The following is a 24,748-nucleotide window of genomic DNA, read 5'->3' as shown; positions in this document are numbered from 1 at the left end:
CCTGACCTCACAAACATCCCCAGCTCCCACTCAGTTCTGCGGCGTCTTTTGGTTCCCTGGCTTACTTTAGCCTTCTTGGGACAGAAACTCTGTCTGCTTTCTACAAGACATGCCTGCTACTGTTCTCAGGGGACCAGAAGCTCCAAGAATGTTTACCTTGCCATTGGGGTCCTTGGGCTGTAAGCCAAATGCCCGGACGATATAAATACGGACCAAGCATTCCTGGGGACCCTGAGCAGCCAGCTGATGGAATTGTCTCGGGGGCATGGGGATGGCTGGATCTTCTGGGAGGGGATAAATTTTGAAGAGACCCTAAAAGAAATGGGAACTCGATTTTTATTTTTTGTCACCATGGTCAATAACACAGTAACCAAAAAGACTGTCACTCTCATTTCTGAACACCATCACCATGGAAACCATATAGCTCCAAACCATCCCACACCACCATCCAATTCTGCATCAATCACAAGGTCACTCCCAAGGACAGCAACAGCAGCACCATGGTCACTGTTGCCACTACCCCTTTTCTGTTCAGCTATTGCTGAAACCTCACAATCATAGGCCAAGCCAGAGACAGACCTTAAATTCTCCGATGACAGATGGATCATCTGTCTCCTCCTGAGTCCTGCCCCGGTAGAGCTTGAAGGTGTTACAAAAGTCGGACAGGCCTCCAAAAGCCTCCACATTCTCCAGCTGTGTGTCATAGACCTGTCATGGGGATGAGAAAAAAAATCAAGAGTGAGAAAGTAGGGGGACAGAAGGGAAGGAGCAGGAACCAGAGGGAAACAAGGCAGTGTAAAGGAAGGGGGAGAGACAGAGGAGAAAAACGGTGCATTTGACAGGCTCAAAAATAACAGAGGAGCAAAAGCAAACAGAAGGGCAGGGTTGGAGGGCGGAGGAGGGAAGGAAAGAGAGAAAGAAATGGAAAGAAAACCCCAGAGAAGGGAGGGGGAAGACAACTATTAGTCTATTAGGGTGTAAGGTTTCAGAATAATCAAAATTTCAAGTTATCTGGCATTTACAAAGTGAGCATTTTTTAAGGGATTAAGACTACAAACAAGACCGAGCAGGGGTGGTGCATGCCTTTAATCCCACCCCTGAGAAGTTAGAGGCAGGCATATATCCATGATATCTCCTCTCAAGGCCAGCCTGGTCTACAGAGTGAGTTCCAGGACAGCCTGGGCTACACAGAGAAACCCTGTCTCAAACAAACAAACAAACAAACAAACAAAAGAAAATCAAATAAACAAAACCCTACTATTTGGTCTCAGACTTCACTGCTTAATTGGTTTCCAATCTCTTATAATTAACATCAGTTCTTAAGGTTAAAAATGGCTGCTTTGGAGACTATGCCGGGGCCTACAAACACAGAAGTGGATNCTCACAGTCAGCTATTGGATGGATCACAGGGCCCCCAATGGAGGAGCTAGAGAAAGTACCCAAGGAGCTAAAGNGATCTGCAACCCTATAGGTGGAACAACATTATGAACTAACCATTACCCCTGAGCTCTTGACTCTAGCTGCATATGTATCAAAAGATGGCCTAGTAGGCCATCACTGGAAAGAGAGGCCCATTGGACTTGCAAACTTTATATGCCCCAGTACAGGGGAATGCCAGGGCCAAAAAGTGGGAGTGGGTGGGTAGGGGGAATGCGGGGGAGGGTACGGGGGACTTTTGGGATAGCATTGGAAATGTAAAGGAGGAAAATACCTAATAAAAATATTTTTTAAAATGGCTGCTTTGACTCTAAGTTCAACATCTAGTGTAATATTGCTGCCTCCTTAATATTCAACAAGTTGGGTTTATTTCCTCTTCTTGTCAAATTCTGTGTTTGTTTTGTTTGTTTGTTTGTTTGTTTGTTTGTTAAATTCAAGCTGGGTGATAGTGGTGTACACCTTTAATCCCCAGCACTGGGGAGGCAGAGAGGCAGATGGATCTTTGTGAGTTTGAGGCCAGCGTGATCTAAAAAGTGAATTCCAGGTCAGCAAAAGCTCTACAAGGAGAAGGAGGGAAGGAAGAGCAGCAGTAGGAGGAAAACGGTGTAATGAGCGACTGGTACTACATGTATTGATAAGGCAGATATTTCGGATCTAAGGTTTACGAACATTTTAGATTCAGATAGTCATGTGAAGTTCTAGTTTCTTGTTTTCCTAAAATTCCTTCAGGGTGCTGGGCGGTGGTGGCGCACGCCTTTAATCCCAGCACTTGGAAGGCAGAGGCATGCGGATTTCTGAGTTTGAGGCCAGCCTGGTCTACAAAGTGAGTTCCAGGACAGCCAGAGCAACACAGAGCTACCCTGTTTCAAAAAAATAAATTCCTTCATGTTGTGTTCCTCAACCTCATTCCCGCTCTTCTCCTCTTCTTCTTTCTGTCCCCCATCACCCAGCTTTAGGCCAGGCTCTCCTCCCCAGTGTTAACCTTGATACTATTTGCTTAGAATCCACTCACCTATATCATTTTCTAACTTGACCAAAGATCTGCCAACTCTATTTATTCTACAACATGATAGTCCCTGTGTCTCTCCCCGTTCTAACTTTTATCATGGTTACTCTCTACATCTTCAGTGACAATGATGTCTCCATGGTCTTGTCACCCTGAACCTCCCACGTCTTCACTTGGGTTTCAGGGGACAATGTGATCCACAACCCCTTCCTCTCCTGTGGTCTTCCCAAGTCCCAGCTGCTTGATCCTAGGATCCATCCATGCTGCACCTCTCCACCAGCAGGCTGTTTTCCAAGTGCTTGGCAGGCAGTATGACTGACCCTGAGATCCTGTCCCCTGTGTGTCACTGACAATCCTATGTGTGCTGTTTCAGGGACTGGGGACTTTTACAGTCACTGAGGTCACCTTGATTTGTATTCTATTTTAGCTTTGGTGTTCTCAGGGGCATGGGAACAATAAGTATGACTACCTAACAAATTCCTTCTCATCTTTGAAGTATAGTATGCGTCCTAGTCTAGACTATATCTGAAGCTGACCAATCAGGGTCAACTGTCCTCGCTCACAAAGGACCTTTTCAAGCTATATATATTCAAGTGTTGTTTCACGACTGTGAAATTTGAGTAAATCATTACATGTTGCTCTGTTTAACTTCACTGTTTGGGGTGTCATCTTCAAAGTCTCTAATCATACCAGAGTCTGGTCTCCTGTCCCTGGCTAATTCATCTGTCACTTTCTCTGTATTCCTCAGGACCTTTTTTCTGTTTTCTTTCCTCATGACTACCAGATCTGTGCCCAGCTGTGGTTTCTGCATGGTCATTCTGCCCTGTCCACATTTGTAAGATTACGCTTTCTTCTCTCTTGACAGAGTCTGTCCTTCCAGTCTTTAGATCTTGTCCATTCTTGGGCTCCTTCCTTCATGCTTCACATTTTGAAATTTCCTTTCTAAAAAGTTCACAGCACAACATTTCTTCTCCTCTGCTCCCAGGGAAGCCATGTCCGGTAGGCAAGTGTCCTTTTTGATTGGTTTGATTTCCACTTTCTCTTCTTTTTTTCCACTTTGTAATTTTGGGTTAATGCTATGCAGTCACATTTACTAACCACTAAGTGAGTTGGCTTTCCCTAGCCTGGCCATTTCCTTCCTTCCCACTACGGAGGCGCACGGCCTCCTACAGACATGGCTCCTCCATGTCGCTCCACCTTCCCAGCTCCAATGAATCAAACCAGGTTAGGCTTCTGTAGTTAGTTTGACCTCCTTCAAAGCTCCTGCAGCTTTGGAAACAAGGTGTATACTCCCTACTTCGTGTTACAAACACTTCGTTCGGAAACGATTATGAAAATTTCCAAGTTATAGGAAAGTAAAGAGAGACAGCGACAGACACCACCTCCCACCCCCGCCATGTGCATCCACCTCCTGTCTGACACGGTTACCAACATTCTTCCATTTGGAAGAAATGGAAGTTTCACTGGACTTTGTGAGAGCCCCTGTCCCCATGAGCTACCATCATCCTTCATGTCCTGTGGCCTCTGCCCAATCTCAATTGTCCTTGAGCAGCCCGGACTTATATTTTGGAGTCTGTGGCTTTTATTTGTTTCCAGCTTTTCTGAAAAATGGATTTTGTGGGTTTGAATGATTTCCAAGAGAACAGGGGAGAAATGCTGACTTATGCAGCTGCGCTCATACTGGAGTCCGAATGAAATACTTTGTAGATTTCCAACTGGATGGACTTTTTGTTTAAATGTATTAATTTCTCAATTTATTGCACTTTAATATGTCCTGACTGAGTTCTGTCTTGGGTAACTTATTACTAAACTAATTTGTGATCAGGCTTTGTAAATATTCTCTGAGCACGAGGAAGAAAATGTATTCCTTTTTATTATTATATATGTCTTTCCTTTTTTATCATTTTTGTTTTCTGTCTCAAGGCTGTAGATTTAGCATTCATTGTGTTAAGTTGTAACTTAACTAGCTGTAGCTTTTTAAACGAGCCTAAGTTTGGTTCTGTTAATTTTTTTAATTTCATTTATTATATATAAGTACACTGTAGCTGTTTTCAGATGCCACAGAAGAGGGCATCAGATCCTATTACAGATGGTTGTGAGCGACTATGTGGTTGCTGGGATTTGAACTCAGGACCTTTGGAAGAGCAGTCAGTGCTCCTAACCACTGAGTCATCTCTCCAGCCCCCTGGTTCTGTTATTTACTATTATTTATTGTCTGTTTGGTCAAAGAAGCAGTAACATGAAAATTTCCTCTTCAATTTTAATATCTGTCTTTTTGAGCTGCTACCTTGCTTACGTAGTCCTAACTATTTTGTTCCCTAAGCATATCGAAGTTCTGGGAGCCTTTACTTGGGAAATATATCTTTTATTAAAGAAAAAAAAATTAATGTTTTGTTCTTTGCTTTTTACTTTAGATTGTACCAGATTCCTCCTTATTTACACTTACCTAATTATGTCTCCCAAAATGTTGCTTCCTGAAATGCTTGGGTTTTTTCCAGTCATTCTGTTCTTTTTTTTTTTTTTTAAGGAGAGTACAATGAATTTTGACTTTTAATGTAGATTAGAACTCCTTCTCGCTTAGCATGAGAGTTTGATCCACTCTTGTTTATTAGGAAAGCTAATATGTGCTTGACTTTTCCTGCATTCTTTCTGATTTCTGATTGTAATGCATTCTTGCCGTGCATTATAATTTCTTTGCTGCTTAGTCGATGAGTTCTCTTCCCCTTTGCTAGCGATTGCAATGTATGGTTGTTGTTTTCTCTCTCCCACCTCTATGTTCACTACTCTCTCCACCATACTCTCAGCTGGTGGTGTTGGTAGCCATGGTTCTCTTCCATTTGCTGATATTAAAGGACCAGCATTCCTCCCAGGTCTAGTTCTCCCTCCGGAATAGTTGGGATGCCTTTGTTCTGGAGAGCCTCTGCTCACTTGGCAGCCATTGGAGACCTCCTCGGAGAGGTCAAGCTGGAGGCCGAGTGCCAGTTCTGCATCCGGCATCCTCCTGAGGAATGAGGGGCTGGGGCCTCTGGCCACCCTGGCAGATATCCTCACCCTTGCTTCCTTTGTCACATTTCTTGGCATGGCCACAGTTCCACATGCCAGACCTAAGTGGCCAAACCTTCTTCCTGGTGTGCAAATAGTTCTGTCTGTCTGCCCAGCCTCATACACCCAGCCACGGAGCCAGAAGTACTTGCTGCTGCCTAAGGTGCTGCTGGGGCTCCTGCAGCTTCCAGGAAGGCCAGCCAAGACATCAGGCACGGCACGCCAGGCAGACTCCAGTGAACCTGAAGGACGTGGCCACTTTGTGAAACTACCCCCAGAGTCCCCACCCAGGGGACCCTGAAGGAAGAGGGCCCAGCCCACCCCAACCCCAACTAGCTGAACCTTTTTCTAGCCCAGAACATTTCCCTCTCCTAGCCTGTGCCCTGTGGTTGTTCAGCTAGCCATGAAGAAGGGGTGGAGTACAAACTCACTCTCACTTAGAGTCCAGAAAAGATGCTATAAATCATGATTGTGCTCAAGTCTCCAATAAAAAATAAATAATCTTCAGGTAAGTATATCCCATGCCACATTTAAATCATACTTAACATTAAAAGTCATATATTGCATCCGACATTAGATGTAACTGGCCACCCAACAATGGAGACCACATGACACCCTGGGGAACAATTTTTGAGTCATCTTTAACTATCTTTCTAAAAACTCGTCTACCTTGAAAAGGTATAATTATATTTGTAGAATTTTCTCAAAATACCAGACATTGGAGGACACATCTCTGTTTTTATCCACAGAAACAAAGTTTAGCATCTTAATTATACTTGCTAGGTAGCTTCTCTCTCGTGGGGGTCAAAGCTTGGAGGTCAGAGGTATATTCTCAATTACATTTCATATTTGATCCCACTACAGAGACCCTACTGCGGAACAGTTTTCCAAAGCCCCTCCCCACCCCCGATGCAAGAGAAGGGCACTACAAACCCCTCTGCCACCACCATGGTTAGGAACATCTGTGAGTCACCATGTCACCTATAAGTGCTTCAACATTTTCTCCCTTTTCTGTCTTTTTAGATTTATTTGTTTATTTGGGGGAGGTGTATGTGTGTGTGTATATGTGTGTATGTGTGTATGTGTGTGTATGTGTGTATGTGTGTGTATGTGTGTATATGTATGTGTGTGTATGTGTGTATATGTATGTGTGTATATGTGTGTGTGTGTACGTGTGTGTATGTGTGTGTATGTATATATGTGTGTGTGTGTATATGTGTGTATATGTGTGTGTGTGTGTGTGTACACTCATGCACTCATGCCTCAGCACACACATGGATTTTTATATTGTAGGCCCAGGGACTCACACTTGGGTTGTCAGCCATGGTAGTAAGCACTTTTACCCATGAGCCATCTCACGACATATTCTATTTCTCTTTCATCCCTTGCTACCGGGGGTTAAATCTGGGTCCCCACAAACGCTGGTCAGCGCTCTACAGAGCTCATGCCACCGCCATCACTATAGTATTGTCAACTCTGTCCCTCAAATACTTTCTTGCTTAGCCTTGTCCGCAGTGATTTCTTGATCTAAGTCCATGCTCTAAAGTGGTGCGGTCGACTGTTCATAAGACTCATGAGAAAATCTCTGTCTTCTGCTGTAGCCCCTGCTGCTCATCCCTGACCCTGATGGCTGCTAGGCTGGGGGTGCACTCTGGAGAGAGGTCCTACCTTCAGGGTGTCAAAATCCTTCTCCAGGTAGGAACCACACTTTTCCCTCTCCCCGACAGAAGCAAAGAATTTGCTCCACCAGTCAATGAACTCCTCCTCCTGAGCAAAGAGAAAGACAGAGGGTTTAGGAGATCATCTGCCAATCCAGGCCTTCTGAGTAGGATGTTTCTTCTTAAGGCTTCATGCAGGCTGACTGGATCCCAAGGCTTGCCTGCAAGTAATTATGATTAGGAAGCCAGGGCTGTTACACAAAGTAACTGTGTCTTGAAAAACAAACAAACAAACAAACAAACAGGGGGCATGGAAATCAGTGAGGCAGAAACCTCTGATTCTCTGTAGCGAAGGCCGTGCAGACATTTTAATGGTGCTGATCAACTGAGGCCCAGGCCTAGCTCCACCCCCATTCCTGCTTCCCATCAGGCACTTGAGCCTTTCTTGTCTTTCTGTGACTCTGGCATAACCACAGTGGCATCCCAGTGATAAACTGGCTGAGGTCCAGGATATGCAGAGCTCTCTGCCAGGAGGATGTCAAGAATACATTGCCTAGAAGTATGATAAGGTAGAGTCAGGGCAGCTCAAGGGCCAGCCCACCACTCTGCTTTCTGCAGTGGGAACCAGAACATGGACTTCTCAAGGTGGAATCAAGGTAGAGTCCCTGAAAATGAGCAAACATTTGCTACATGACTTCATTCACATGACACTGCTAAGTGCGGGGAGCTAGGCTAGCAGACAGAAAACTGACACCTCACTCTGCCCTTTCTGTCTTCATCAGTCATATTCATTGGGAGGGGCCGCTTCGTGCCCCACAAACCTCCATCCACACCTTCCAGCTCAGCTCTTGCTTCAGCCCTTCCCCAGCTGTGTCCTAGGGTGTGCCTCTCCCTTAGAGACTCAGCAAGTGCCCTGAAGGCTCTACCCCCAGAAACCTGCCTCTCCTGACTGAAACCCAGACAGTCTAGCGAGAAGAACTGAGAATAAGATGTCTATAGAGAACATTCTGGAACCATGACTGAAGACTGAGTAGGACTTTTACCAGAAGCTGCGTTCATCTATGTGGGTGGTGTGCTGAGTCTCTGTCATTTAACAGGAAAATGCTTAATGTTCCTCTAAGCCAAACCCTCATTTGAATTCCCTCTTTCAAATGGACCAGGCCAAGGGCCATAGAAGGCAGTGAGGATACCAGAAGTACCCAGAGGTCCATCCTGGCAGTATGGTCGGTCCTAGCTCCCTCAAAAGGTATCCCAGACAGCAGAGAATGAGCGTCATCGTGGGGCTGTCACTTACCAGGAGGATCTTCTGCAGCCACAAAAGGAAAAACAGGGTCAGATGGATTAAAGTGCAGGGAAGGTAGAACTTTAGAATTTACAGCACTCCAGAAGACAATGGCACAGAGCAATGCGAGAAACTGCTGTAGTACACACATATGTGTGTGTGCGCACACACACACACAGACTCACACTGAACACACACAATGACCAGCACACAGAAGACAATGTTTACACGGTCACATCCGACGGAGACAGATGTGCCAGAGCATCCATATACTCAACAAAAACCGTAGGGAACATACAGGAACACAGAGACAAGCACATGGATTTAGGTCCAAGAGGTTAGAATGGAACCCCGTTTAGCTGTTCAGCTCTTCCTAAAGCTTATTTTCTTTCCCATCCGTTCCAGGTTCTGAAACTTTTGACTCAAGTCAGGCAAGACAGGCAGCCAACTAGCATGTTTTGTACAAAGAAAAGACAGAAACATGAGAGTTGTGGAAAAGATAGTATAGTATATATTTCTCTATCTTTAAACAGGCGTGCGCGCGCGCACACATACACACACACACACACAGAGGAGTTGGGTGCAGAAGCTAGGAGGCAGAGGTTAATGATACCATCAACAGTGACACCCAAATAGACAGCTTTGTGACAACTGAAAACAGGAAGTATACCTTTCCTTATTTCTGGCACTCTTGCAGCCCTTAGGAGGAAAAAAGCCAAGAGCAAAGCTCAATAAAAACTCAGAAATAAACTCACGCCGGTCACCTCTCTGACCATTCAATAAAGCTTACAGTTAATAAGAAGCGATAAAATGGAAATCCCAGGCTGTTAGACATTTAAAGACACGTTCTTATAACCCCACTGAGTCAGAGAAAGCCAAGACTAAATCCAAGACACCCAGGTTGCAGACAGGCTCGTATGCATGGAAAACTCAATCTGAAATGCTTTCTCCTTTGTACAAAAAGAATGAAAATAAATAAGCTGATAGTTTATGAAATTGGAAAAAAAAGCAGGGAAGTTGTAAGCAAGATATAAAACATAAATTTAAAGTAAAGTTGTAGGGGAATGAGCATATCAGAAAGCGGAATGTGGCCATGGATAATTAACCCCCTCAAAAAGGAGATGCCTATTCATCAAACTAATTTCAAAGATTAGATACACATTGGCAATTGGGAAGATGAAATAAAAAGACATTGTGGGGAGAATAGAGTGGGCCTAAATCCACGATGAAATCCTCAAAGACCCAAAAGGAGGGGCTTTTCTTAAAAAACTATGAATGCCAGCATCAGTGCAAAAATAATAGGAAACTAGAAGAGGTTGCTGGCCCCAAAAGAGAAAGCAGTTTCAAAAAATACCGTCCAAGGAAGCTATCAAGCCAGGAGGGCTTTTGCTTGGAAGAAAGTTCTACCAGTCTCTAAAGAATAAATTATTCTTTGCTGCACAGCACAGAAGAATAAAAAAAAAGAGGGAAAAATTTCCCATTCATTTTAGGAAATAAAGCCTGACAGAGAAATATAGAGCGGGTGGGGAGGGGGTAAGAACTCTCATTCCTGAACACAGATACAGAGACTCCAAATGAGCAGGTTGCCTCAGCAGGCCTGGTGAGCTCTAGCTGGGTCATTCTAGAACATGAGAATGGCTCACTGGTGATGGCTAAGAGTCGTAGGCCAGATAAGCTGTAAACACCTGTGATTCCAGCATTCTAGAGGCTGAGGCAGAAGCATTTCCACCAGTGTGATATCAGCCTGGGCTACATGCGAGCCTGGCTCAAGAGAGAATGGAATTGAGGTTATGGAGTGATGGTTCAAAGGTTAAGAGCACTTGCTACTCTTGAAGATGACCCGGGTTTGGTTCCCATCACCCACATGCTAGCTGCCAAACATTTGTAATACTACTTCCAGGGTATCTACCGCCCTCTTCTGGCCTCTTCAGTCACTACAAACATGTAGTGTACATGCATACATACAGGCAAACACTCATACACACAAAATGAAAATAAATAAATCTTTCTAAATAATATGTAATTAAACATGAATTATATGACCTTGTTTTAGTATAAAGATTAAACACAAAATATTCAAAGTTATTGCTTCTGAATAAACAGACTAAAATAATTTTTGTTTATTTCTTATGTACTTTTGTGAACCACACAAAGAATTTTGAGTTGTTGTTGTTGTTGTATAGAAGTATTCCTTGAACAACTCTTTGAAAATTGGCTTTGGGAGACATTTTAAATGTTTATTTATTAGTGTGTGATTAAGAGAGAGAGAGAGAGAGAGAGAGAGATGGGAGGGTTATGTGCAATAGGTTTCAAGATGACACTGTTGAGTTGGTTCTCTCCTTCCTTCTCTACCTACTTAGGTTACAGGAATCAAACTCAGGTCCCCAGGACTGTGCAGCAAGTGTGTTGCCCACCTCACTGACCCTCCACAAGACACTATTTTCAACTTACATGAAGAATAGTAGCATGCATCAAAAGACACTATCAAGATTGGGAAGAGAACATCTGGCAGGACGGGAGGGAAGTATTTGCAAATCACACATCTGATAAGAAATAACTCACACAACTCAGTGATTTTTTTTTTAATACAAAGATGGGCAAAGATTCAGCAGTTAAAATTTTCAAACTACAGCCAGGCAACAGTGTTACATGCCTTTAATCCCAGCACTCAGGAGGCTGAGTTAGAGGCCATCCTGGTCTACAGAATGAGTTTCAGGAAAGAGAGGGCTACACAGAGAAACTCTGCCTTAGGAAAAAAATTTCATACTACTCTTGTAGAGAACTCAAGTATAGACCCAAACACTCATGTGGTTCGTCAGAGCCACGTATAACTCCAGTTCCAGGGAATGAACCGGGTGCCTTCTGATCTCCAAGGATTCTTACATGTAGATGGTGCACACAAGTTCACACAGAGATACATAAATAAAACAATAAAATAAATTTGTAGAAGTGGGCAATGGTCTTAAGATCACATTCCTCCAGGGAAAAAACACATAGCAGCCAATCAGAAATAAAAACACATGGTCACTGTCCACTCTGTCATCAGGGAAATGCAACCCAAACTACCATGAGAAATAGATAACACACTAGGGTCGCTGCTCTCAGAAACACAGTAGACACACGGTAATGCAGTGCCAGTGGGGATGGGAGAAGCTGGCAGCAACATAAAACATGGTGGACACTGTGGAACATCCTGGACATCCCGGAAAGTGGCAAGCTGTGCATTCCATGTGAGCCCATTCTGCTCCTGGGGACACATCCTGGAGAAATGGAGATGATACAAAAATATGGACTTGAAAGCTCAGAGCAGACTTTCTCATAATGGCTGCCAGGTGGGCGTGGCCCAAAAGTCTGTGTTCTGAAGAATGTTACCCTCACAATGTATGGCAACAAAAAGAAATGAAAACCTGATGCAAGCTGCAGCCTGGATTGGACTTTGAAAACCCACTAAGCAAAAGAAGCTAATCACCAAAGACCACATACTGCAAGATTGCATTTGTATATAATGAAACCCAAAGCAGAACAATGGCTGTCAGAGCCAGAGATGGTTGGAGGCTACAGGAAGCCTGTGTCTTTCCTACAGTGAGCAAAATATTCTAAAAGGGATTGTGGGGATGATTGTATAGCTCTTTTAATACACAGGCAGCTAGGGGCCTGGGGAGTCACTAAACTGTACACTTGTGTTGACACAGGCATCTCAACAAAACTGTTAGAAAACAGGGACAACTGACCAACCAAAAGCTTAGAAGTACACACTAAAGACAGAAGCAGGAATCACAAGGACTTGTTCTAAGCAAGGAAGAATTAGGTGGCCTGACAGGTGGCTCAGTGGTTTTAGGTGCTTGCTGGAGAAGCCTAACTCCCTAAGTTCATTCCCAGAACCATGTGAAAAGTCAGTATGGTGGTGGGCATCTGCAAAACCATCAGTCCAGTGAAGAAGTAGGAGACAGAGACAAGAAATGACTCCAGATGCTCATGGACTGCCTGGCTAGCTCAGAGCTCACAGTGAGGCAGAAACAAGGGAGATTCTGATTCAGCAAGGTGGGAGGCAAGAAATAACTCCAAAGATTGTCATTTGCCCACCACTTATATGCTTCGGCACTCCTGTAGCATGCTACACAAACACACACACACACACTAAATTTTAAGAAAAAAATTAAAATGGATATTATTTCCTTTGTTTTTAAACAGACAAGCAGTTGTCTAAAGCTTGCTGCATAGTCATCTTTTTCTTAAGAACAACTTTTTGTTCATTTTGCTTTGTTTTGTTGGAGACAGGAACACTCAGTGTAGCCCTAACTGTCCTTGAACTCAATATAGGCCAGGCTAGCCTCGAACTCACAGAGATCTGCCTGCCTCTGCCTTTCCAGAGCTAGGATTAAAGGGATATACTACCAGGCCCAGCAAGACCATCTTTTGTTGCTGGTTGTTGTTGTCTTGAGAGTCCCGAGTCTAGTAGGCTAATCTTAAATTTGCTATGGAACAGAAGTTTACCTGGAACCCCTGATCCTTCTCCCTCCATCTTTCCAAGCGCTGTGATCACAGCTATGTGCCATCATTACCTGGTTCACACAGTGCCTAGAATGGAACCCAGAACTCTCAGCACACTGGGCTAATGCTCTACCCACTGAGCTCCACCTCCAGCTTTGTCTATAATTCTTAACATTCTCTAATCCACTCAAGCATGCTTATAGGATCAGTGACTCACACCTCCACAAGCCTAGAGGAGCAGTACTCAGCGGCAGTTCCTCCTCTGTCCCTGATGCGTGCCCCCTTGCCTGTCCAGAACATCATAGTGTGGTCCTGCCATCTTACTGCCACATCTTCTAGCCTTCACCACTGGTCCCTCATTCCTCACTCTGAGGTCTTCTGCATATGCTCGCATCAGTTATCCAGCCCCCTTCTCTTCCATAGGTGCTCTCTCGGAGTTCTCCTCTGGTACTACGTCTTTAAATAAAGTGGACATGAATGGGTCTCATAGGCCTAAATGACTCCTCCAAAGTCCAGCTTCCCGGTATCTGTCTGCCACTGAATCCCTTATGAGCTTCTTTAGTGCCCTGTCATGTCCAGTTATCAGTAGGCCGCTGGCTCCTCCTGTAGCCTTCCTCCTATAAATGAGCTGTGCCCTCCTTCCAGGTGCTCAGGCAGCTTTAGACTTCTCTCTTCATGCCCACAGCATCACTCAGACCCACCTCTAGAACATATTTAGAATCTGCATTTCCCCACTCCCATCCCATTGCTGCTACTCTGGTCCAGCCTTGTCCCCTCATATCGGTGTCACCTCTCCTCTTGCTGTCTTGTTTCCATATCCACCCTGACCGCCACAGCCCTATAACCTGTGAATGGATCCTGGTCCTCTTTATGCAAAGCCTTCTGATGTCTTGTCATATAAGAGAAATACGATAAAGCCTTTCCAAGAACCTCACAGGACTCAGAGGTTAGAGCCTACAACTTTCTCCTGTCTTCTGCCCTCTTTCCAGCTTATCCTCTTGCAGCCATACTTGTCTTCCTGGTCCCGCTCTCTTGTCCTTCTCTTGAAGAACCTCTATCAACCTGAGCAGAGGAATGCCTACCACCTCTTCAGGAGACCCCAACTACAAACCGAAGTATGTTTCCACCAAAGTTCACCCTGGGGAGCTGGGAGGTTACTGGGATTGCTTACATAGCATGAGTGGGAGGTTACTCCAGAAGCATGGGTGACCTCAAAGCAAGCCACACTACAAAGTCTTCACCCAGTGTGGATGATGGCTTCCTCATGGCCTCATAGGCCTTTCAACTTCAGCAAAGTATATACTCTAACACCTCCCAAGACTACCAAAAACTGAGTGATTAGGGCAGAATTGCATCCAAATGGCTGAGAGGAACAGCAGGACTTAGATGGGGGTCCAGCGGCTCCTCCCCAACCCCTCCTTCAGTGAGGAAATAGCAACAGTCAACAACCCCACTCCTGATGGCCTCTTGAAGGCAGGTGAAGCTGATCTGATGAAGATGGCCTCTGTTCTGCTCCAAGGACTGTGTTCTACCACGTGGGTCCATGACCACTTCCTTCCCTTCAAGCCTCCAATGCACTCGCAATCTTTCTCTTCTGTCCTCTCTGTTTCAGACTACAGCTTCCTCCCAGCAGTTTCTACCTGCCTCAGACCCCTTTGTCTACACAGCAGTAATCCCCATCAGACATTAGGAAGATCTCACTTGGGTCTTTATTGTGGGGTGTCTTCTCCATGAGAGCAGGGCCCCATAACCTGTGATCACATGATCAGCTCCATTCTTAGATCAGGTCCTGGCCATAGCTTGGATCTCGGCAAATATTTGATAGGTATATGAATTCCCAGACATCGGTGGGGAACAAGTAACAATCTTTGGTTTCAAATACCCAAGAACAGATAATGTGGTATCAAATTATAATTTAAGGGTCTGGGGAATGTGGCTCAATTGAAATAGCGCTTGCCTAGTTCTGCATGAAGGTTTAGGTTTGCTCCCCTGCACTGACCAATCCAGGTATGGTGCTGCACACCTGAAATCCCAGCAGTTGGGTGGCCAAGGAAAGAGGATCAGGAGCTTAAGACTGTCCTCAGCTCCATAGTGAGTTTGAAGCCAGCCTGGGATCTATGAGACCTATCTCAGAAAACAACGGTAAAAATAGGTTTAAGGAAGCATCTTGTTGGGCCAGCTCTCCTCCATCAAATAAGAAGATGGACAGACAGGGGGCGGGGGGAGCACAGAAGCAAGAACTAGAGAGGTGTGTTAGTTTCAGACAAACCGTCCTAACTCTCTCCCCTCCACGAACTACAGCATTGGGTAATATATAGCTAGGCAGATGTCACCAGAGGGACTTGCCAGGGCACTGGACAGGACGCTACATGGATATAATAAAAGAAAGAGTCTTTGGCACTTCCTGTAGACCTCAGAGTGGCATATGACATTAAAGTGCCACACACTCCACAGCCAAACCTAAGCCTGCAGGTTAGGAGAGGAGGGAGGAAGGGTGGGAGAGAAAAAGAAAGGAAAGAGAGAGAGACAGAGACAGAGACAGAGAGAGACAGTGAGAAACAGTGAGAGACAGAGAGAGAGACAGAGACCTGACCAGATTGTGGGGACTAAGAGTAGATGTCAGCAAACACAATCTGATCCATGTGTCCCAAAGTCAGAGCCCAGAGATGCCAGGGTAGACTTGTACTTGGAACCAGGCCACCCTCCCAGGAGAAATAACAACATTAAGGAAGTCCAAACCAGAATTTAGCCACTACCCCCCACTCTAGGGTGTGGAGGGGAATAGTAAGCCCAAAGTGACTAAGTTTAAACCTAAAATGCCTAAGATTACCAGGGATTTTCTGCCATTAGGAAAAAATGAGAGCTCAAAAGGGAGATTAAGTTGACTTACAGAAAATAAAGTGATATTTTTAACACACATTCACGGATATGGCTTGAAACTATCATTCCTGCCATTAGCCCAGCCTGGCTTCTGTTGGCGTCATCCTAAGCCCACTTCTCCCTCACCTGCCAAAGAAGATCCAGAGTAAGTTAATGCATCTTTGAGGTGAGCCTTGTAGGTCTCAGCCAGATGCCCCACCCACACCCCCAGCAGCTGAGTCTCCAGCACTGACAGAAATGCCCCTCCCCCAAATGGAGAGAACTAGTCCCATGGTTTCCAACGCCAAGTGTGTCCTTGACCTCATCTGGTAACAGCTAAGCACCAACCTCGGACCGTAGAAAAGAAGAGGAAGAAAACACAAAGACTGGTTTCTTAAGCATCATCTGAAGCTTGAAGCTGAAGTCTGGTCATGGCCTCTGTGTTGTCCCAGGCCCAAGGTTCAAGGCCATTCATCTTTCCACCAGCCAGAAAAGTCAGCTTGATCAAGGCATAGACTGAAGTCTCTTGGATCTCAACTATTAGTCAACCTTCCGTTGTTGAGCAAACAGAGCCAAACAAGGAACACAGTCAGTCTAACAGTCACCCTAATCCTCCAAGACCTGAGTCAGCACGGCGTGGTCCAAACACGCACTCCCCATCATCACCCCAGGGCCTGATGCCTTTCGTGACCATGGAAAGCAAAAGTGGCAGCAAAAATCCTAACTCTTCTTGTATGGTCAGGAAGTGGGAACTGGGGGTCAGGGTGGACCCCCTGATACTGAGGGTGGAACCCAGAGACTTGCACATGCTAAGGGCTCTAGAACTGAACCACACACACACATGCACACCCCTTTTGCTTACTTTTGAGACAGGGTCTCACTAAGTTGCCCAGGCTACTCTGGAACTATCAACACTGGTATCTCAAGTTCCCAAGTGGTTGGGATGACAGGTTTGTGCCTCCCGCTGCAGCTCATGGACAGAGCTTCTCTCCCTGGGAAATCCACTTGAATCAAAGAAAAGATATTGGCCAAACTCATTCTCCACCAAGGCTATAAAGTTAAGCTAGGGGTCACTATATAGAAGGGCATGCCCTCTTCTAAGTGAAGCAATGGGCTACTGTTTATAAGCTTAAGTGAACATCCCAGACTACACAGAAAGCTATTCCTCATAGAGAAATGGTTTCCAGTCAACCAGACAACAGGCTCTGTTGATGTCTGAGAAATATTCTGAGGCTGGTGTTGGTTACCACGGTAACTGTTACTGTTGACAATACCAACACCCCCAATGTTGATGAGACATCTTCATAGCTCAAATGATGGCAGGGTATCAATTAATTTCCTAAGGGCAAAAAAAAAAAAAGAAAGAAAGAAAGACAAGGGAAATTTGCTCCTGACACAGAAGCACAAACACACATGTAATATACATGTCCTTAGGCTGAAAGCCTAGATAAGACTTCAAATCTTCCTCACCCCGTGAATACTAAACCAGTCAATACCGCCCAAACCACACAGATAGGTACTCACACATCTTGCTACCAATGACTCAGAAGAACTCTACATACTCACAGTGAATATCAAGTAAAAGACTGGGCTGCTAGCCTCTTCTTGATACTTCCTGGATAATAGCCTTCTTGTCTGTAGAAAGGTTTCTATGCCATGAACCCTGCCTTTAAGCTGAATCAGCAGAGGATGGGAGAAGGAAATCTTTAGCTCAATCAAGTGTTGAATTGTTTTTCAAGGCCCAATAAATATGTACACATGAGCTTCAGGAGAGACAGGGCCTGGCCATCTGTCAGTCTCTTATAGACATGGTCCCATATGAGCAGGGAGCCTCTGGGGAACTCGGGATTTCTGACCATATCCATATGAGATTATAGGGAACTGGACTTGCCAAGCACATAAGTATGACTTGGTAGGAAACTCAGGCTCACTACACCACACACACACACACACACACACACACACACACATACACTTTAGCTTATTTTTATTTTGAGACTTATGTCCCACATGGGTGAGGGGCCTTCATGGGACTCAGGCTTCTGGCTGCATAGGTGAGGAGCTGGAGGGAATCAAGGCTACCAGCCACGTGGGTGAGAAAGCTGAGGGTACCAGGCTGCCAGGCACATGGCTGAGGGATCGGGGAGAAGCTGGGTTTCTGGCCACATGCATGAAGGGCCTGAGGAACCAAGGGTTTCTGGACACATGGATGAGGGGGCTGAAGGAAATGGGCTGTTAGCCATTTCCAGACTCAGAAGACTAAATTGGGCATTTGGCCTACAACTCGGCTCCCTGAGGGTATCATGCAGAATGCCTGAGAGAATGGAATCTATTCAGTGGGCTGAGAGAAAGACGATTCCAGATGAGTCTTCAATCCTATGAAGAAAGCAATGCGACATCTCTAATTTGGAATCTGTGATGGTTCCAGAAGGGCCTGGGGGACATGGGAGCTTACCTAACCCTCGTTCTGCTTATGGGTACAGTTTTGCTTAACAAGAGTTCCAGCAATCTACTTAAGAGAAAAACTATTTTTTGAAGGCCTTCCCGGGACTGCAGAAGCATCCATCAAACTACAGACACTAATATTAGCCATCTTAAATTCAATTTAAAAGGGATTTGGGGGGGAACTTGCTCTGTGCCAAAGTCAACCCACTTTCTAGTTACCGTGTGCATTTTCATACACAAAATCACGTTAACTTTTCAAATCTCTGTCGAACTTGTTACTCGGTTCTGATTTCCTGTGCCTCGGCTCCTGTAGAGATGTGTCAGACAAGAGGTGAGGGATGAAGCTTCACCAAGAGCTCCCAAAGGAACCTTGTGTTTAGCACAGAGGGCTGCATACTTTCCAAGTGCCCAGGCTAGGGACTAGGCCATTTGCAGGACCAAGAAGGATAAGAAGGCATCATGCTAATGCTAAATACTGGTGTATGCTTTCTGGCCAGTTAGTTGTCAGGGAAAGATGTGAACATCCCACTAAGAAGGAGAAGAACCATTTTCTACTGAGGGCAAGTAGGTCCTTCGTGCCAGGGGAAATACCCCTTTGGGAGGAGGGTGCTAGCACAGTGAGGGCTGGCTAGAGGGAGCCAGGGCCGCCTCCTCCCTGATGGGGGCCTGGAGTCTGCCAGACGTTTCACCCCAGGCTGTCCCCCCTGCAGTGTGCACTGAGGGAGGAGGGGTGCACCCCCGAGGAGACCACAGGAATGCCAAGCAGGGGAAAGGCGCCCCGAGCCAAGGGCTCCGGCAACCAGGATCCAATATCGGTGGGTGACTCCAGCCCCCGTAACAGGAGAGACCGTAAAGTATGTGTTGGGCTTCCCAACCCGCACACACAGCAAATAACCAATTACTCCAAATAGCTAACAGATTGCGGCTCCGACTTCCCTCCCCTCGCCCCCACCCCACCCATGCCTTCACTTGTCATTTGATGGGCGAGTTGTATTTGCTCAGAGAAAATGAGAGAATGAGTCACAAGGAAGACCCAAATGACACCAAGGACAGGCATCAAACACCTAAACAGAACTCATGGGAGTAAGGAGAGCAGGCTACATCTGGACCATGGACAAAGGGGATATGGTTAATGGCAGGAGAGTCTGCAACTTTCAAATGTCTGTCATGGCCTGCATCCCCAATCCCATGAGTACATGTCTTTAGGAAGCTTACATCTATCTTGCTAAGCTGAGAGATATGGGAGTAAGGTAAAAGCTATGAATAATGGGGCTGAGGAAATGGATGATCAGTAAAGTGCTTGTCTTACAAGCATGAAGATCTGAGTCCAATCCCTAGAACCCATGTAAGAAGCTGGGTATAGCAGCATTCCTGTAATCCTACTGCTGGTGGAGACAGAAGGATCACTGGGGCTTGCTGACAAGGTTCAGTGAGAGACTCTGTCTCAAAAAAGAAGAGTGATGGAGAAAATACCTGTCATGGACCTATGGCCTCCATGTGACCTAAGTGCACACACACACACACACACACACACACACACACACACACACACGCGCGCGCGCGCGCGCGCTAAACATGGTTAAAGTTGGCTCTCATTGTCAGAGGCGTGGCCTTGTAGCTTGCAGCCTGGAGACAAACTGCCTCTGGAAATGCTCCTTGCTTGTGAGCGACGCCCTGTAACTGATTGCTTTGGTCAAAAAACATCTACTTCAAAGTCTTGGGATAAATTGCTGTCGAGACTCATGAAGCACACAATAAGGCATTCTCCTCACATTTGGAAGAGAGGGAATTCAGGCTGTCCATGGAGAAAGTGGCCTTGATGTAAATGAGTGCTAGGTCAGGACAAGAAGAGGAAAAACCACCTCAGGAGGAAAGAATGTCCTCTCGTAGAAGACTCACTGCTAAGTGAGAAGAATGTGGGGATAGAAAATGAGAGAAACACGTGAGCCATCCTGAAGGAGTGGGAAAAGAGGTTGGCTTTGAATACCGATCCTGTTTATACACGCATGGTCAGGGAAGCGAGGCTCCAAGCAATAAAACTGTCCCCACGTTTGAAGAGACATGTGCCTGTCACTCTTGGTCAGCTGTCATTAAGTTTCTTGCCGATCCCTAAACACAAGTTGCCTCTCTACTTGCTGAGCTACAGGAAGGCCATGAGCTAGACCAGTACCCACAGTCTCCTGATCCAAAAGCCATGGTTCTCTCTGCACATGCAAGCTGGCACTATTCACATAGATGCTTGAACACCACAGACTTTAGAGTCTACTCAAGCAACACTGTAGGAAGTTTCCTCAAGTAATATCCCTGTCCAGATGGCCTAGTGTAGAAGGTCAATCCTGCTTCACTTAGGAAACTCTTCCACTGGGATGCATGAGCAAGGACCTGTGGCTCTGACATTGCCAGCTCCTGCTGGCTGCCGCAGTGAACACAGTGGTCTTCGGCTCACAGAAAAGCCCATGGTAGGTGCTTGTGGTTCTGGGTTCCTCCTCCTTTCTCCCAGTCTGTTAGATTCCCAGCTGGCAAAGTAAAAGTCTAGTAACTCTAAACCATTTCCATCTTTCTTTGATCTGAAATGGCTTTTGTTTAAATAAAAAAGGTCTGAGCATTCACAGGCAGAACTTTCCTTAGGTTCTGTCTTCCAGTGCTTGCCAAGCAAGAATGGCCCCCTGTAAGGCTAAGCAAATGACAGGAAGAGGGCCTTGGGGGTCAAAAAAAAGGAAACAATCTGAGGGAGAAAAAAATGTTTCCCCCAGCCAACGAGCTGAGGCTAAACCAGAAGAAAACCAATGGCTTTGTTCATGTTTGTAGGAAGATTGGAGAAGATGCCACAGACAGGAAATCAGAGTGCGGGGTCCTGAAGGAGATATAACCTGCCTGATGGAAAACAGGGCTGTCAGACTCAAAAGTGAAACAGATTTCAATTTCCAACTAAAGGACAAACTAGACAACCAGCAAGATCTTCCCAGCAAGGCTATCACACCAACAGACATCTTTAAAACTTTGCTTCACTCTGGAGATGATGAGGGCATAAGGAAAATCTTCCACAGCGAACAAGAAAGGAAAAATCTGGAGAGATGAGGAGCCAAATGCATACTGACTATGGGACCCCAAAAGCCACGGCTGAACATTTAGTTTTAAGTGAATCTGGGTTTGTAGTGTCTCCAGACTTCTGGTAAAAGTAAACACACATCGTCTCTGGAAGAATGTGACTTCCATCCAGGCCTCAAAGAATTCTCAGATAAAGTTCCAAAGAGCATGAGTTCACAATCAAAAAATAGTGAACACATGAGGAACAGACACCACAAGTGAGCGCCAGCGAGGATGAACCAACTGCAGAAGCAGACCCGTGAGAACAGAAAGCAGAAGTGTCAGAAATCACATGTGAACCAAAGGACTCTCCAGGAAACAAAAGACAGACAGAGACCTTCAAAACTAAACAGACTGAAGAAGAAAGAACATCCAAAAATAAAAAAATGTAAGCCTTGGATGACAAACTTTGTAAACTGGGTTAAATATCAGATCAGAAATGAGTAACATTAAGTAAATGGAAGATGCATCTTCAGAAATCAGCATCAAGATAACATCAAGAAACGAACATCGGTGCTGGGAAGATGGCTCAGTGGTTAGGAACTGGCGCTGTTCTTAACAAAGGACCCCAGTTCAGTCTCTAGCACAATAATCCAGACCTCCCAAATCAGGGGATCTGATCTCTCTGGCCTTTTGGGGCACCAGCACTGTCATGCACATAACACACACAGGCACATATATTTTAAAAATACAATAAATCATTTTTAGAAATGTATTCCCAAGGCTGAAGAGATGCTCAGCAGTTAAGGATGCTTGCTGCTCTTCCCGAGGACCCAAGTTTGGTTTCCAGCACCCACATGAGATGGCTCTCAACTGCCTATAACTCCAATGGCCACTCCTCTGGCCTGCGTGGACAACTGCATGCATGCAGATTCACACACATGCACATACATAAGTACTTTTTAAGAACTTTTAAAAAGAAGAAATTAACAGAGTAAGGCCAAGTTTCTGCAGGGCCCCCGGGTGGTCATCAACTGGAGAAGCACAGGCCCTTACCTATGATCATGCATAATTTGCCTATAACCTACACATATCCTCCTGCATCCTGTCAATCACCTCCAGATGACTTTCAGTGCTCAGTGTGAACCAAATGCCACATAAACAGTTATTAAACTGCACTGATTGGGGGAAGCGCTTGTGTGTGTTTGACATGGGCACAATCATCTTTTAAATAGTTTCAACCTGTGTTATTTGTACCTGTGAATGCAGAAGCCACAGATGAAGTGTCAGATGTAACGTGCAAATTCAGTTGGCATGGAAGGACAAGATGGTCCGTGGTGTGTCCATGGAATATTGGGAAGAATAGAATAGAAAAAGCATTTGAAGAGATGACAACTGAGAACTACCCAAAACCAGTGAAAATGGAAATGTCTTCAGAGTTAAAATGACAGGGTCACAGCTGACGCCAGAGATGGTGGTGACAGAAATAACATGGGTGACATGGAGTCCTCAAAACAGGGTGAAATAAAAGCATCTTCAGACAATTAGAAAGTGGAAAAGACTAAAATAAACTGGCTCCCACATAAGCGCTTCAACAGATTCTACTTAAAGAAAAAGTAAAATGGGAGGGCAGAGACTGCCACACTGAGGGACAGTAAATGTGAACTTAGCTACGAGAAAGCTGATTACTCAATAAAATAAAAGCAGTTACAAGAAGGAATTAAAATGTCCAATGAAGCTGTGAAACTCCTGAAAGAGCCGTCGAAGCTCATAACCAGACTCTGCAGAAGCGTGCATGTGAACTACATTGAAGCTTCGCTGTGTTAGAGAGGCAGGCTATGGTTAAAATAAGGTGGGTGTAGTGCACACTTGTAATCCCTACATTCAGGAGACTGTGCCAGGAAGATCTCAAGCTAGGGCTAGCCTGAGTCACCTAGTGAAAGCCTGCCCCAAACAGCAAATAGAAAGAACTCTACACCAGTCACTAAAGGAATAAAAGTGGCACACAACTAACTTTACAAGGGCAAATGAGAGGGGGCATGAAAGGAGGGAAGATTCTTATATATTGAGGAGGGAGAGAGAGAGAAAGAGAAAGGAGTGTGTGTGTGTGTGTGTGTGTGTGTGTGTGTGTCTTTCTGCCTTTCTGCCTGTCTGCCTGTCTGCCTGTCTGTCTGCCTGTCTGCCTGTCCTGGAGATGTCACTCATTGGTAGATTGCCTGTGAATTCAATCCTCAATACCAGGGGAGAGAGGGATGGATGAATAGAGGAAAGAGAGAGATAGAAAAGATAAAGCCAATAGAAATACAAAGTGAGGCAGCAAACAATCCAAATAATTAGTTTTTTTGAAATGAAAGGATGATACATGTTTCAAAAATGGAGACTCCAAGGGGTATGGTGTTGCAATTCTTTAATCCCAGCTTTTAGGAAGCAGAGGCACATAGCTGTGAGCTTGAAGCCTACCTGGTCTACTTAGCCAGGTCCAGGCCAGTCAGGCCTACAGCCCTGCATACTATGCAGAGTAAATCTTGTGTAAAGTGTTCTTGTGATCCAAGTTAAATTCAGGTGGTTCACAACAACCTGTAACTACAGATTCTGGAGATCAGACACCCTCTGCTGGCCTCCACAGGCACCTGCAGTTGTGTGCACATACCCACACAGACACAGACACACACACACAGTTTTTAAAAATAAAACAAAACTAAGTAATCTAATTTTGAATATCACATTAACAAAGTGTTCTAAGTGGATCTGAGGCTGTGAAACACATTTGAAGAATACACATTCTTCAGGCTTCCACAAGACACTTATAAAACGGATCTTTTTCTGGGTCATATAGATCATTTCTAAGTATTATTACACAGAGACTCTGGACCATAGGACAGCTCAGCTAAGCCAGTATCAACAAAAGCAACAGAAAGATAACTTAAAATATAATTTAGGAACTTCCAAAGTATTTTTAGACAACTCAGGTATCAAAATGAAATAACAGAAATAAGAAAATATTCAGAACAGAAAAATGGCAAAAATACTACTTGCCAAGTCCTGTGGGAAGCATAACACAATACCTAACAGAGAATTTTATAGCCCTCAATGTTTACATAGAGGTTAAAAATATAATAAACACCCCCCAGATGGAAGGAAGGAAATAATAATAATAATAAACTAATCAGCTACGAAATAAGGAAGCAAAACAGAAAATCAATTGGGAAACTGATTCCTTGAAAATGATGAAAACAATCTGACCAAGTCTGACTAGAAAAATAAAATCCTGAAAAATGAAGGAGACACGGGTAGTGGGAGGAGTAAAAGGCTAGAAAAATTAAGAGGGCATTACAAAAAACGCTCTGCCAATATTTGTGGAGGGAATGGATACATTCTTATAAAATATAAATCTCCAAAAGAGACTCACCTAGAAGGAGAAAGTCTCAGAGGTCCTATAAAGATTCCTTAAATTACAACAGCAATTTAAAATATCCCGAGAAGAACGCCAGGTCTAGACAG

At 44.9% G+C, this 24,748-nt stretch overlaps 1 protein-coding gene across 16 annotated transcripts in view; it reads right to left on the bottom strand.

Moving 5' to 3' along the window:
* Dysf (dysferlin) overlaps positions 1–24,748 on the bottom strand; it is a 201,704-nt gene that overhangs the window by 24,434 nt on the left and 152,522 nt on the right. For 15 of the 16 annotated variants that reach the window (XM_021164302.2, XM_021164299.2, XM_021164303.2 and 12 more), the window contains 3 exons: positions 7,154–7,252; positions 580–708; positions 157–312 (listed from right to left, as the gene is read on the bottom strand). In XM_021164302.2, the coding sequence (XP_021019961.1) occupies positions 157–312; positions 580–708; positions 7,154–7,252 (384 nt within the window). Of the gene's footprint in view, positions 1–156; positions 313–579; positions 709–7,153; positions 7,253–8,437; positions 8,450–24,748 lie in introns of all 16 variants that reach the window. The other variant, XM_029478331.1, reaches the window with a different exon arrangement.

The sequence above is a fragment of the Mus caroli genome, chromosome 6 (assembly GCF_900094665.2).
Source record: "Mus caroli chromosome 6, CAROLI_EIJ_v1.1, whole genome shotgun sequence".
Classification (NCBI taxonomy): domain Eukaryota; kingdom Metazoa; phylum Chordata; class Mammalia; order Rodentia; family Muridae; genus Mus; species Mus caroli.
The sequence above is the reverse complement of the archived record's forward strand: the minus strand, read 5'-3'. Positions and strand labels throughout refer to the sequence as shown.